Source organism: Tachyglossus aculeatus, chromosome 1 (genome assembly GCF_015852505.1).
Source record: "Tachyglossus aculeatus isolate mTacAcu1 chromosome 1, mTacAcu1.pri, whole genome shotgun sequence".
NCBI lineage: Eukaryota > Metazoa > Chordata > Mammalia > Monotremata > Tachyglossidae > Tachyglossus > Tachyglossus aculeatus.
Window position 1 is genome coordinate 69,780,672 of NC_052066.1, and position 14,948 is coordinate 69,795,619.

The 14,948-nt window shown below is 46.9% G+C and overlaps 1 protein-coding gene across 1 annotated transcript in view; it reads left to right on the forward strand.

The window, feature by feature from the left end:
- The window catches only part of PDE6D (phosphodiesterase 6D), a 122,050-nt gene extending 121,049 nt beyond the window's left edge, over positions 1 to 1,001 (forward strand). The window contains exon 5 of the mRNA XM_038744398.1: positions 884 to 1,001. Within this exon, the coding sequence (XP_038600326.1) occupies positions 884 to 965 (82 nt within the window). The 3' untranslated portion in view covers positions 966 to 1,001. The remainder of the gene's footprint in view (positions 1 to 883) is intronic.
- Positions 1,002 to 14,948: the final 13,947 nt, after the last annotated feature.

A 14,948-nucleotide genomic window follows, 5' to 3' on the forward strand; every position in this document is an offset into this window, starting at 1 on the left:
TTAGACTTAGAACAGTGCTTGGCATGTAGTAAGCGCTTAACAAATACCATTATTATTACTATTATTATTATTAAGCGCTTAGTACAGTGCTCTGCACATGGTAAGCGCTCAATAAATACGATTGATGATGATGATTATTATTATTATTATCAGGGAAAAGAAACACAGCTTGACCTTTGAGGACCTCAGTTTCCTTTCTCCGAACAGCAAGAGTAGTTGGGTAGGGACTGTCTCTATATGTTGCCAATTTGTACTTCCCAAGCGCTTAGTACAGTGCTCTGCACACAGTAAGCGCTCAATAAATACGATTGATGATGATGATAGTCTTGCTATTTCTCAGTGGCTAGTGCTCCCCGTAGATAGGCTATTTATTATTTATTTATTTATTAATGGTATTTGCTAAGCGCTTGCTATGTGCAAAGCACTGTTCTAAGCGCTGGGGAGGTTACAAGGTGATCAGGTTGTCCCGGGGGGGGGCTCGTAGTCTTCATCCCCATTTGACAGATGAGGTCACTGAGGCCCAGGGAAGTGAAGTGACTTGCCCAAAGTCACACAGCTGACAGTTGGCGGAGCCGGGATTTGAACCCATGACCTCTGACTCCGAAACCCTGGCTTTTTCCGCTGAGCCATGCTGCTTCCCTGTGGGAATGGGGGCCCATAGCCGGTGCTAGGGGATCTTAGCCTCCTTGCCTTCAACTTCCTTTGGCTACAGGCCTCGAAGAGAGCTCTGTATTCCAGGCCATTAACGGGTCAGTCGGTTCCTTTGGGAAATGCCCGGCTCCCAGATACCAGGCTGGGACAGGGGCCGGCCCACATTCCTTCATTTCCTGCCCTCTAACATCTCTCCTTCCTCCCTCCTCTCTCCTCATTCCTCCCTCTGCAGTGGGAATGTCATCATAGAAACCAAGTTCTTTGACGACGACCTGCTCGTAAGCACGTCCCGAGTGAAACTTTTCTACGTTTGAGAGAAGATATGCGCGTGTGTGTGTGTCTCTGGGGTCCGGGGGGGGGGGGGGGTTTTGGGGGAGGGAAGGGGACTGCATTACTTTTCCTCTAGTCACCTGTCTTCGGCACCAACCCGCATCCCTCCGGGTGATAGATGCTCCCTGGGCTGCCGGGAGGAGACCGGCAGGGTGCCGGTCGGCGATTTTCTTTTTTTTAATCCGTGCTCGCCCACCTCCGCTGGCCAGACCAAACTCCCCAACTCCAGAATGGGGCAGGAAGGAAAATTAAGACGTCCCCACCGCCCCACCTCCGGGCGATATTACTGACGGCCGAACAATCACCAAGAACCAAGCCTTTAGAATGGCTGCCCTCCCCACAGGCACCACAGCTCCCTCGGCTCTCCGACTTGGGGATCAAATCCGCCCCTCTTTTAGTCTTCTCCGCCCTCCCTCAAGCCTCCAGGTCCCCGTTTCATATGTCCTCATACACTAAACTTGTAAAATAGACTGTGATTATTATTGTTATTATTATTATTATGACATAATGTAATTAAAACCGATTTATGAATTAAAACATTCCTACCTTCCTCGGTCTGGTGACGGTCTCGTCTCTGCTTCTCGCTGAGCAGGGAAGAGGGATGGAGGGGTTGGGGGGGAGAGGACGGAATCGCCGAAGTCGCTGAATTGTCTCGCTGCAGTTCTCATCTCGGAGTTAGATTCGTGGATTGGGTCCATCTTGCTGGGCCCTGCGGAGAACAAACGGACCAGAGGTTTGTTTTGGGTTTTTTATGGTATTTGTGAAGCGCTTGCTATGTATTTGGGGTTTCTTGTTGGTTGGTTTTTTCATTTTTAACCTGATTTCAAAATTTGGGACCTGTAAATCTATGCGGATTTACAAGATCTTTTTTTCCCCCTTTCTTTAAAATGGTATTTATTAAGCACTTACTAGGTGCCGGGCACCGTGCGAAGCCTGGGGTCGATATAAGATAACCAGGTGAGGCACGGTCCAAAGTCCCGCATGGGGCTCACAGTCTTAAGCCCCGTTTTGCAGATGAGGTAACTGAGGACCAGAGAAGCCAAGTGACTTGCCCAAGGTCACACAGCAGACACGTGGCGGAGCTGGGATTAGAACCCAGGTCCTTCTGACTCCCACGCCTGGGTTCTGTCCACTAAGCCACGCTGCGCTGCTTCTGTAGCCAAACAAGAGCCAAAATCATACAAGTTTTTTTCTTTTTTGTAATAATTATGGTATTTGTTAAGTGCTTGCTATGTATTTGGGGTTCCTTGTTGGTTTGTTTTTTCATTTTTAACCTGATTTCAAAGTTTGGGACCTGGAAGTCTATGCTGATTTACAAGATTTGTTTTTCCCCCTTTCTTTAAAATGGTATTTATTAAGCACTTACTATGTGCCGGGCACTGTGCGAAGCCTGGGGTCGATAAAAGATAACCAGGTGAGGCACGGTCCAAAGTCCCACGTGGGGCTCACAGTCTTAAGCCCCGTTTTGCAGATGAGGTAACTGAGGACCAGAGAAGCCAAGTGACTTGCCCGAGGTCACACAGCAGACACGTGGCGGAGCTGGGATTAGAACCCAGGACCTTCTGACTCCCTCGCCTGGGTTCTATCCACCAAGCCACGCTGTGCTGCTTTTGTAGCCGAACAAGAGCCACAGTCTTTTTTCTTTTTTGTAGTAATTGTGGTATTTGTTAAGTGCTTACTAAGTGTCAAGTACTAAGTACTTAGTACTAAGTACTAAGCGCTTAGTACAGTGCTCTGCACATAGTAAGCGCTCAATAAATACGATTGATGATGAAGTACTGTTCTAAGCGAGATACAGGATAAGCAGGGACACAGTCCATGTCCCACGTGGGACTCACAGTCTGAGTAGGAGGGAGAACAGGTATTAAATCCCCATTTTGCAGATGAGGAAAAGGAGGCACAGAGAAGTGAAGTGTCTTGCCCGAGGTCACACAACAAGCAAGTGGTGGAGCCGGGATTAGAATCAATTAATCAATCAATCAATCAATGGTATTTATTGAGTGCTTACTGTGTGCAGAGCACTGTACTAAGCGCTTGGGAAGTCCAAGTTGGCAACATATAGAGACAGTCCCTACCCAACAGTGGGCTTACAGTCTAAAAGAAACCAGACTTGTGCTGTTTCCTCTAGACACGCTGCTTTTATCTTTGGTTTTCCTTCTCTAATTTTTTGCCCTTTTGCGGCGGTGGGGCGGATCAGCTTCCCACACCCATCCCTTTTACCAGGAGAACTCAGCTAAGAAGCAGTGTGGCCTAGTGGATAGAGCACGGGCCTGGGAGTTGGAAGGACTTGGGTTCTAATCCCTGCTCTGCCACTTATCTGCCGTGTGACCTTGGACAAGTCACTTCACTTCTCCGGGCCTCAGTTACCTCATCTGTAAAATGGGGTTTAAGACTGTGAGCCCCATGGGGGACAGGGACTGTGTCTAACTGCTGAACTCATATCTCCCCCTTCCCCTCCTCATTGCCCTGACTCACTCCCTTTGCTTGACCCCCGCCCCACAACACGTGTGTGTGTGTATATATATATATATATATATATACACATATAATAATAATAATAACAATAATGGTATTATTTGTTAAGCATTTCCTATGTGCAAAGCACTTTTCAAAGCGCTGGGGAGGATACAAGGTGATCAGGTTGTCCCACGGGGGGCTCACAGGCTTCATCCCCATTTTCCAGATGAGGGAACTGAGGCCCAGAGAAGTGAAGTGACTTGCCCAAAGTCACACAGCTGACAAGTGGCGGAGCTGGGATTAGAACCCATGACCTCTGACTCCCAAGCCCAGGCTCTTTCCACTGAGCCGTGATGCTTCTCTATAATTTTATTTATAGTAATGCCTGTTTACTTGTTTTGATGTGTGTATGTCTATAATTCTATTTATTTATATTGATGCTGTTGATGCCTGTTTAATTGTTTTGATGTCTGTCTCCCCCCTTCTAGACTGTGAGCCCGGTGTGGGCAGGGATGGTCTCTCTTTATTGCTGAATTGTACTTTCCAAGCCCTTAGTACAGTGCTCTGCACACAGTAAGCGCTCAATAAATATGATCGAATGAATGAACTGGTACCCCTCACTTAGAACAGTGCCTGGCACAAGTGCTTATCAAACGCTATTGTTATTATTATTGTTATTAAGAAGGGGATAGTGGGATGAATTTTGAAGTGTAGTAAAGGCTTGGCCAATGGAAAATGGGACTGGGCCAGGTCCGGAGGATGGCGAGAAAGTCACAGCCACAGTCTTCTAGACCGTGAGCCCGCTGTTGGGTAGGGACCGTCTCTATATGTTGCCAACTTGGACTTCCCAAGCGCTTAGCACAGTGCTCTGCACACAGTAAGCGCTCAATCAATACGATTGAATGAATGAAATGAAGGAGAAAGACACTGTACAGGCCAGAAGTACGAGGCAGTGGGCATGAGAACCTGTCTTGACCGAAAGAAGGGAGGGGAGAGGAGGAAGGAAGATGAGCCTGACTCGTCTGGCCTTGAGGAGGCCTTGAGTGCCACCTCAGTGTCAGCAGACCGAATTAGAATCAGAAAGAATGGTGAAATAATAAGAGCATCAGGAAGGAATCAGTATGTAGAGAAATAATTTTATCAGAAGTCCCATCAGTTTATCTACTGATACTGAAGAAGAGTCGACAGTCAGTCCAAGCTTGGGATGACCAAAACCTGGTCTGAAATTTTGGCTGTTGCAGAAGAGGAAGTCCGCATGCCACGGGAAACTGAGCTACACTTAGCTACAAATAATGTAGGTATTGATCAATCAATCAATCAATCGTATTTATTGAGCGCTTACTGTGTGCAGAGCACTGTACTAAGCGCTTGGGAAGTACAACTCGGCAACATTATCATCAATCGTATTGAGCGCTTACTATGTGCAGAGCACTGTACTAAGCGCTTGGGAAGTACAAATTGGCAACATATAGAGACAGTCCCTACCCAACGTATATCTGTGTACATATTTATAATTATAATTCTACTTCTTTATTTTACCTGTATATATCTATTCTTTTTATTTTATTTTGTTGGTATGTTTGGTTTTGTTCTCTGTCTCCCCCTTTTAGACTGTGAGCCCACTGTTGGGTAGGGACTGTCTCTATACGTTGCCAACTTGTACTTCCCAAGCGCTTAGTCCAGTGCTCTGCACACAGTAAGCGCTCAGTAGATATGATTGATTGATTGGTCTGAAATTTTGGCTGTTGCAGAAGAGGAAGTCCGCATGCCACGGGAAACTGAGCTACACTTAGCTACAAATCATGTAGGTATTGATATCAATCAATCAATTGTATTTGTTGAGTGCTTACTGTGTGCACAGCACTGTACTAAGCGCTTGGGAAGTACAAGTCGGCAACATATAGAGACAGTCCCTACCCGACAGTGGGCTCACAGTCCATTCTATTGATGGAATGCTTATTAAGTGCTTAGTTATGAGACCTCCCCCGTGCAAGCTGCTTCCATGTCAATCCAGGCCTTTGTCCTTTCCCATCTTGAATACTGCATCAGCCTCATTCATTCATTCAATCGTATTTATTGAGCGCTTACTGTGAGCAGAGCACTGTACTAAGCGCTTGGGAAGTCCAAGTTGGCAACATATAGAGACGGTCCCTACCCAACAGCGGGCTCACAGTCTAGAAGACTGCCTCCTTGCCGACCTCCCTGCCTCCTGTCTCTCCCCACTTCAGTCCGTACTTCGCTCTGCTGCCCGGATCTTTTTTCTTCCAAACTTTCCGGTCCGTGTCTCCCCGCTCCTCAAGAACCTCCAGTGGTTGCCCTTCCACCCCCGCATCAGAGAGAATCAATCAGTCGTATTTATTGAGCGCTTACTGTGTGCAGAACACTGTACTAAGCGCTTTAGAAGTACAAGTTGGCAACATATAGAGACAGTCCCTACCCAACAGCGGGCTCACAGTCTAGAAGGGGGAGACAGAGAACAAAACCAAACATACTAACAAAATAAAATAAATAGAACAGATATCATCATCAATCGTATTTATTGAGCGCTTACTGTGTGCAGAGCACTGTACTAAGCGCTTGGGAAGTACAAATTGGCAACATATAGAGACAGTCCCTACCCAACAGTGGGCTATAAATAAATAGAGTAATAAATATGTACAAACATATATACATATATACAGGTGCTGTGGGGAAGGGAAGGCGGAAAGATGAGGGGGATGGAGAGGGGGACGAGGGGGAGAGAGAGAAACTACTTACTGCTTAGAGAAGCAGCGTGGCTCATTGGAAAGAGCACGGGCTTGGAAGCCAGAGGTCATGGGTTCTAATCCTGGCTCCGCCACTTGTCAGCTATGACTTTGAGCAAGTCACTTCACTTCTCTGGGCCTCAGTTCCCTCATCTGTAAAATGGGGATTAAGACTGTGAGCCCCATGTGGGACAACCTGATCACCTTGTATCAGCCCCAGCGCTTAGAACAGTGCTTTGCGCATAGTAAGTGCTTAATCAATCAATCAATCAATCGTATTTATTGAGTGCTTACTGTGTGCAGAGCACTGTACTAAGCGCTTGGGAAGTACAAGTTGGCAACATATAGAGACAGTCCCTACCCAACAGTGGGCTCACAGACTAAAAGGGGGAGGCAGAGAACAAAACCAAACATACTAACAAAATAAAATAAATACCATCATTATTATTAATGTTATTATTAACAAAACAAAACCTGTAGACAGGTAGTAAGATCTAACACAGTCATTGTCCCATTTGGAGCTCATTGTGTTCTGTTGTATTCTCCCAAGAACTTGGTAGAGTGTTGCACACACAGTAAATGCTCGATAAACAATAATAATAATAATAATGATGGCATTTCTTCAGCGCTTACTATGTGCAAAGCACTGTTCTAAGCACTGGGGAGGTTACAGGGTAATCAGGTTGTCCCACAGGGGGCTCCCAGTCTTCATCCCCATTATGGCTCAGTGGAAAGAGGCCGGGCTTTGGAGTCAGAGGTCATGGGTTCAAATCCCAGCTCCGCCAACTGTCAGCTGTGTGACTTCGGGCAAGTCACTTCACTTCTCTGTGCCTCAGTTAACCTCATCTGTAAAATGGGGATGAAGACTGTGAGCCCCATGTGGGACAACCTGATCACCTTGTAACCTCCCCGGCGCTTAGAACAGTGCCTTGCACATAGTAAGCGCTTAACAAATACCATCATTATTACTGTTATTATTATAACAGTGCTAACCTTCTCACTGTGCCTCATTCTCACCCATCCCTCCGTCTTCCCCTGGCCCACGTCTTACCTACCTGTGGCCTGGAATGCCCTCCCTCCTCACATCTGCCAATCACACTTCCCCCCTTCAAAGCCGTACTGAAGGCTCACCTCCTCCAAGAGGCCTTCCCAGACTAAGCCTCCCTTTTCCTCAGCTCCCCCTTCCCTCCCCATCGCCCTGATTCGCTCCCTTTTCTCTACCCCCCGCCCCACAGCACTTAGGTATTTTTGTACACATTTATTATTCTATTAATTTTATTAATGCTGTAAGCAGCGTGGCTCAGTGGAAAGAGCCCGGGCTTTGGAGCCAGAGGTCATGGGTTCGAATTCCAGCTCCGCCACATGTCTGCTGTGTGACCTTAGGCAAGTCACTTCATCATCATCATCATCATCATCAATCGTATTTATTGAGCGCTTACTATGTGCAGAGCACTGTACTAAGCGCTTGGGAAGTACAAATTGGTAACATATAGAGACAGTCCCTACCCAACAGTGGGCTCACAGTCTAAAAGGGGGTGGCGGGGGGGACAGATATCAATATGTCTAAAAGTCACTTCACTTCTCTGAGCCTCAGTTCCCTCATCTGTAAAACGGGGATTAAGACTGTGAGCCCCACGTGGGACAACCTGATCACCTTGTATCCCCCCAGCGCTTAGAACAGGGCTTTGCACATAGTAAGCACTTCACAAATGCCATCATTATTATTATTATTATTATGAGGGAACTGAGGCGCAGAGAAGTGGACTTGCCCAGAGTCCCACAGCTGACAAGTGGCAGAGCTGGGATTTGAACCCGTGACCTCCGACTCCAAAGCCCGGGCTCTTTCCACTGAGCCACACTGCTGCTCATCCCATCGACCGACACCCGAGTAACCGACCTCACCCACTAAATCCTTGCAAATCGGACAGGTCGGGAGCGGCTTCGGGATGAAGCGGGCCGAGAGGCAAGAGCCCGACCGACAAAGAAGACCCCCCTGGGCCGTGCCTGAGGACGGCCTGCCGTGGGAGCCGTGGGACGTGGCGGGCTTAGGGTTGCCACCCTGCGACGTGGGGGCAACCCTCTTGGACCGCCCGCTCCCGTCTTGGGTGGTACCGGACTGCCCAGTGGGCGCTGGGAGGATGGGATGGAGAAGAGGGACGAGCATTCACTCAGTCATATTTATTGAGCACTTACTGTGTGCAGAGCACTGTACTAAGCGCTTGGGAAGTCCAAGTTGGCAACATACAGGGTCCGAAAGGTTTAAGAACCTATGGAAAATTCACAGAGCTGTCTTATGCCCTTTGTCCTCCAGAAGATCCTTTTCTCATTTCCTGCCGTGATACCTCTTCCTTCCTTTCCCCCTCGTCCCCCCCTCCATCCCCCCATCTTACCTCCCTCCCTTCCCCACAGCACCTGTATATATGTATATATGTTTGTACATATTTTTTTACTCTATTTATTTAATTTATTTGTACATATCTATTCTATTTATTTTATTTTGTTAGTATGTTTGGTTTTGTTCTCTGTCTCCCCCTTTTAGACTGTGAGCCCACTGTTGGGTAGGGACTGCCTCTATATGTTGCCAATTTGTACTTCCCAAGCGCTTAGTACAGTGCTCTGCACACAGTAAGCGCTCAATAAATACGATTGATGATGATGATATAGAGATGGTCCCTACCCAACAACGGCCTCACAGTCTAGAAGTCTTTTAGACTGTGAGCCCACTGTTGGGTAGGGACCGTGTCTATATGTTGCCAACTTGGACTTCCCAAGCGCTTAGTGCAGCGCTCTGCACACAGTAAGCGCTCAATAAATACGATTGATGATAGAAGCACCTCGTGGGGCGTGTCAATGACCACGCTTCCTGCCGATCCGACCCCCAGGCCCGGGCCTCCCCTTTGGAGGAGGGCCCCTTGGGCTTGCTACCCTCCGTCAGTCAATTGTATTTACTGAGCGCCTACCATGTGCAGAGCACTGTACTAAGCGCTTGTGAGGACAATGAGTACAGACACATTCCCTGCCCACTATAAGCGTATGGTCTAGAGGGGGAGACAGACGTTAATAGAAATAACTAAATTGCAGATTCATTCAATTGTATTTATTGAGCACTTACTATGTGCAGAGCACTGTACTAAGCGCTTGGGAAGTCCAAGTTGGCAACATATAGAGATGGTCCCTACCCAACAACGGCCTCACGGTCTAGAAGCACCTCGTGGGGTGTGTCAATGACCACGCTTCCTGCCGATCCGACCCCCAGGCCCGGGCCTGCCCTTTGGAGGAGGGCCCCTTGGACTTGCTACCCTCCGTCAGTCAATTGTATTTACTGAGCGCCTACCATGTGCAGAGCACTGTACTAAGTGCTTGTGAGACTGAGCCCACTGTTGGGTAGGGACCGTCTCTAGATGTTGCCAACTTGGACTTCCCAAGCGCTTAGTACAGTGCTCTGCACACAGTAAGCGCTCAATAAATACGATTGATTGATTGATTGAGAGGACAATGAGTACAGACACATCCCCTGCCCACTACAAGCTTATGGTCTAGAGGGGGAGACAGCCGTTAATAGAAATAACTAAATTGCAGATTCACTCATTCATTCAATCGTATTTATTGAGCGCTTACTGTGTGCAGAGCCCTGTACTAAGCGCTTAGATGTGGATATAAATGCTGTGGGGTCGGGAGGGGGGATGAATAAAGGGAGCAGGTCAGGGTGACGCAGAAGGGAGTGGGAGAAGAGGAGAGGAGGGGGGAAAGTAATTATCTGCCGGACACGAGAAGCAGCGTGGCTCAGTGGAAAGAGCCCGGGCTTGGGAGTCAGAGGTCATGGGTTCTAATCCAGCTCCGCCACTTGTCAGCTGTGTGACTTTGGGCAAGTCACTTGACTTCTCTGTGCCTCAGTTCCCTCATCTGGAAAATGGGGATGAAGACTGGGAGTCCCACGTGGGACAAGCTTGATTACCCTGTATCTCCCCAGCTCTTAGAACAGTGCTTGGCACATAGTAGACCGTCTCTGTAGGATGCCAACTTGTACTTCCCAAGCGCTTAGTACATTGCTCTGCACACAGTCGGTGCTCAATAAATACGATTGAATGAATGAATGCATGCATGAATAGTAAGTGCTTAACAAATTCCAACGTTAGTATTATGAGGAAGGGACAGCGTTCCAATCAATCAATCGTATCAATCAGTCAATCAATCGTATTTATTCCAGGCCAGAGGCAGAGGCAGGACGTGGGTGAGAGATTGGTGGTGAGATAGACTAGCCCCCTTGGCATCCGCCTCTCCCCTACAATATCTTTGCGGTGCCCACTTCCAGGGCCGGAGCCGGCAGGGCAGTAGCTCATTCATTCATCATCCATTCATTCGCATTTATTATTCATTCATTCAATCGCATTGTTCATTCAATCGTATTTATTGAGCGCTTACTGTGTGCAGAACACTGGACTAAGCGCTTGGGAAGTACAAGGCGGCAACATATAGAGACGGGCCCTACCCAACAACGGGCTCACAGGCTAGAATCAATCAATCGTATTTATTGAGCCCTTACTGTGTGCAGAGGACTGTACTAAGCGCTTGGGAAGTACAAGTTGGCAACATATAGAGACAGTCACTACTCAACAGTGGGCTTACAGTCTAAAAGAAGGGGGAGACAGACAACAAAACATGTAGACAGGTGTCAAAACCGTCAGAATAAATAGAATTAGAGCTATATGCACATCATTAATAAAATAGAGTAGTAAATATGTACTAGTCATTCAATCGTATTTATTGAGCCCTTACTGTGTGCAGAGCACTGTACTAAGCGCTTGGGAAGTACAAATTGGCAACATATAGAGATGGTCCCTACCCAACAACATTAGTGAAGCATCATGGCCTAGTGGATGGAGTACGGGCCTCGCAGCCAGGAGGACTTGGGTTCTAATCCTGGCTATGCAGCTTGTTTGCTGTATGACCTTGGGCAAGTCACTTCTCTATGCCTCAGTTACCTCATCTGTAAAACAGGGATTAAGACTGTAAACCCCCCGTGGGACAACCTGATCACCTTGTATCCACCCTAGCGCTTAGAACAGTGCTTTGCACACAGCATTTAACATTATTATTATTATTATTATCATTATTCTCTGTGCCTCAGTTACCTCACCTGTAAAATGGGGATTAAGGCTATGAGCCCCATATGGGACATGGACAGTGTCTGACCCAATTTGCTTGTACCCACTCCAGTGCTTAGAACAGTGCCTGGCACATAGTGAGTGCTTAGTAAATGCCACAATTATTTTATTATTATTTATTTTATTTATCTAGTCCAGCGCCTAATTGTAAGCTCTTAGTAAATGCCATAAAAAAATTGGCAGTGAGGGGAGTGTGCGCATATGTGGTCACCATCTTATTGTTAGTAGTAGTAATAATAATAGTAATTATAACAATAATAATTGTGGTATTTGTAAAGCACTTACTGTGTGCCAGGCACTGTACTAAGTACTAGGGTGAGTAGAGAAGCAGCGTGGCTCAGTGGAAAGAGCCCGGGCTTTGGAGTCAGAGGTCATGGGTTCAAATCCCAGCTCTGCCAATTGTCAGCTGTGTGACTTTGGGCAACTCACTTAACGTCTCTGTGCCTCAATTACCTCATCTGTCAAATGGGGATTAAGACTGTGAGCCCCCTGTGGGACAACCTGATCACCTTGTAACCTCCCCAGCGCCTAGAACAGTGCTTTGCACATAATAAGCGCTTAATAAATGTCTTTTAGACTGTGAGCCCACTGCTGGGTAGGGACTGTCTCTATATGTTACCAACTTGTACTTCCCAAGCGCTTAGTACAGTGCTCTGCACACAGTAAGCGCTCAGTAAATACGCTTGATGATGATGATAAATGTCATCATTATTATTATTATTATTACAAGCCACTAGGATTGGACACAGTCCCTATCCCACATGGGGCTCTCAGTCTCAATCCCCATTTTACAGATGAGGTAATTGAGGCCCAGAGAAGTGAAGTGACTCACCCAAGGTCACACAGCAGACAAGTGGAAGAGCCAGGATTAAAACCCATGACCTTCTAACTCCCAGGCCCGTGCTGTATCCACTGAGGCATCTGAGGACACTGGTTTGGGTGCCATCTTGAATGTATCAGGTAGTCATCATCATCAATCGTATTTATTGAGCGCTTACTGTGTGCAGAGCACTGTACTAAGCACTTGGGAGAGGACAATAGAACAGACACATTCCCTGCCCACAACGAGCTTACAGTCTAGGGGAAGTGGGCTGCTGCTGCCCCTTCCTTGTGCCATGTGGCTAAGAAGCCACTTAGCGCCTTTTTTGATGGCATTTATTAAGTGCTTACTATGTGCAGAGCACTGCTCTAAGCACTGAGGAGGTTACAAGGCAATCAGGTTGTCCCACGGGGGCTCACAGTCTTAATCCCCATTTTACAGATGAGGTAACTGAGGCACAGAGAAGTTAAGTGACTTGCCCGAAGTCATTACCATCCCACAATGGTTCCCTGTTTCAGCCCCCATTCATTACCTGAGGGAAATAAATAATCAATCAATCAATTGTATTTATTGAGCGCTTACTGTGTGCAGAGCACTGTACTAAGCGCTTGGGAAGTACAAGTTGGCAACACATAGAGACGGTCCGTACCCAACAGCGGGCTCACAGTCTAGAAATACCATCTGGGATGGTTTTATCAGCCCTTAAGGGCTTTCCGCAGTGGGCAAAAACTGCAGAAAACAAATGCCGTAACCAGATGCCGTTTTTCCCATGCCAGGCTTAATCCTAAACTATCGTTTTAAGATTCTAGTAATTATTATTGTTATGGTACTTATCAAGCACTTAATACATTTCATTCATTCAATCATATTTATTGAGCGCTTACTGTGCACAGAGCACTGTACTAAGCGCTTGGAAAGTACAATTCAGCAACAGATAGAGACAATCCCTACCCAACAACGGGCTCACAGTCCAGAAGAGGGGTTCACAGTCTAGAAGATACAAATTAATCAGGTTGGAGTTGGTCCCTTTCTCACATTGGGCTCAAGGTTTTAATCCTCAGTTTATAGAGGAGGGAACTGAGGCCCAAAGAAGTGAAGTGACTCACCCAAGGTCACACAGCAGACGAATGGCAGAGCCGGCATTAGAACCCAGGTCCTTCTGACCCCCAATCCCGGGTTCTCTCCATTAGGCCACACTGCTTCTCCAAGCCATTCCCTTTGGCTTCAGGCTCCATTCATTCATTCATTCATTCATTCATTCATTCAATCGTATTTATTGAGCGCTTACTGTGTGCAGAGCACTGTACTAAGCGCTTGGGAAGTACAAGTTGGCAACATATAGATACGGCCCCTACCCAACAGTGGGCTCACAGTCTAGAAGCTCCATGTGGGCTTCTCCCGTCTCAGCAAGTTCTTCCAGTTAAAAATGGAGACCTGCCCCAGTCAAATATTTTGAATAATAATAATTCTTATTATTAATAAATATAATCATTCCAAGTATTTTACCAGGGCAGGGCCCCATTTTTAACGTATTTGGGGATTAGCTCTAGTTCAGGAAAACTATTCTACGATCAAGAGGAAACATCTCACGTAAGACATTGAGCCAACTGTTAGGTAGGGACCGTCTCTATATGTTGCCAACTTGCATTTCCCAAGCGCTTAGTCCAGTGCTCTGCACACAGTAAGCGCTCAATAAATACGATTGCTTGATTGATTGATTGATTTGAGAAGACAAAACGGAAGATTTAAAGACAGCTCTCTGAGTGACTAAAGACAAGCTTTGACAGCCATTAGGAAGCTGACGGCCATTCAGCTCTCGTTGGGACGGCGTTTAGGCCTTGGTTTTTCCGCTCAGACGGTAAGCTAAAAAGGCCACCAGGCCAGTCACACTAAGTCGGTCACCTCAGTACGAAGAAGGGATTTCACAGCTCCAAACGCAAATGGGCTCTCATGAACCCTATATATTCATTCATTCATTGAATTGTATTTTTTTATGGTATTTGTTAAGTGCTTACTGTGTGCGAAGCACTGTTCTAAACGCTGGGGGGATACAACTTGTCCCCCTCTCCATCCCCCTCATCTTACCTCCTTCCCTTCCCCACAGCACCTGTATATATGTACACATGTTTGTACATCATCATCATCATCAATCGTATTTATTGAGCGCTTACTGTGTGCAGAGCACTGTACTAAGCGCTTGGGAAGTACAAGTTGGCAACATATAGAGACGGTCCCTACCCAACAGTGGGCTCACAGTCTAAAAGGGGGAGACAGAGAACAAAACCAAACATACTAACAAAATAAAATAAATAGAATAGATATGTACAGATAAAATAAATAAATAAATAAATAAATAAGTACAAACATATATACATATATACAGGTGCTGTGGGGAAGGGAAGGAGGTAAGACGGGGGGGATGGAGAGGGGCACGAGGGGGAGAGGAAGGAAGGGGCTCAGTGTGGGAAGGCCTCCTGGAGGAGGTGAGCTCTCAGTAGGGCCTTGAAGGGAGGAAGAGAGCTAGCTTGGCGGAGGGGCAGAGGGAGGGCATGCCAGGCTCGGGGGAGGACGTGGGCCGGGGGTCGATGGCGGGACAGGCGAGAATGAGGTACGGTGAGGAGGTTAGCGGCGGAGGAGCGGAGGGTGCAGGGTGGATATATTTATTTATTTATTTATGTACATATTTATTACTCTATTTTACTTGTACATATCTATTCTATTCATTTTATTTTGTTAGTATGTTTGGTTTTGTTCTCTGTCTCCCCCTTTTACACTGTGAGC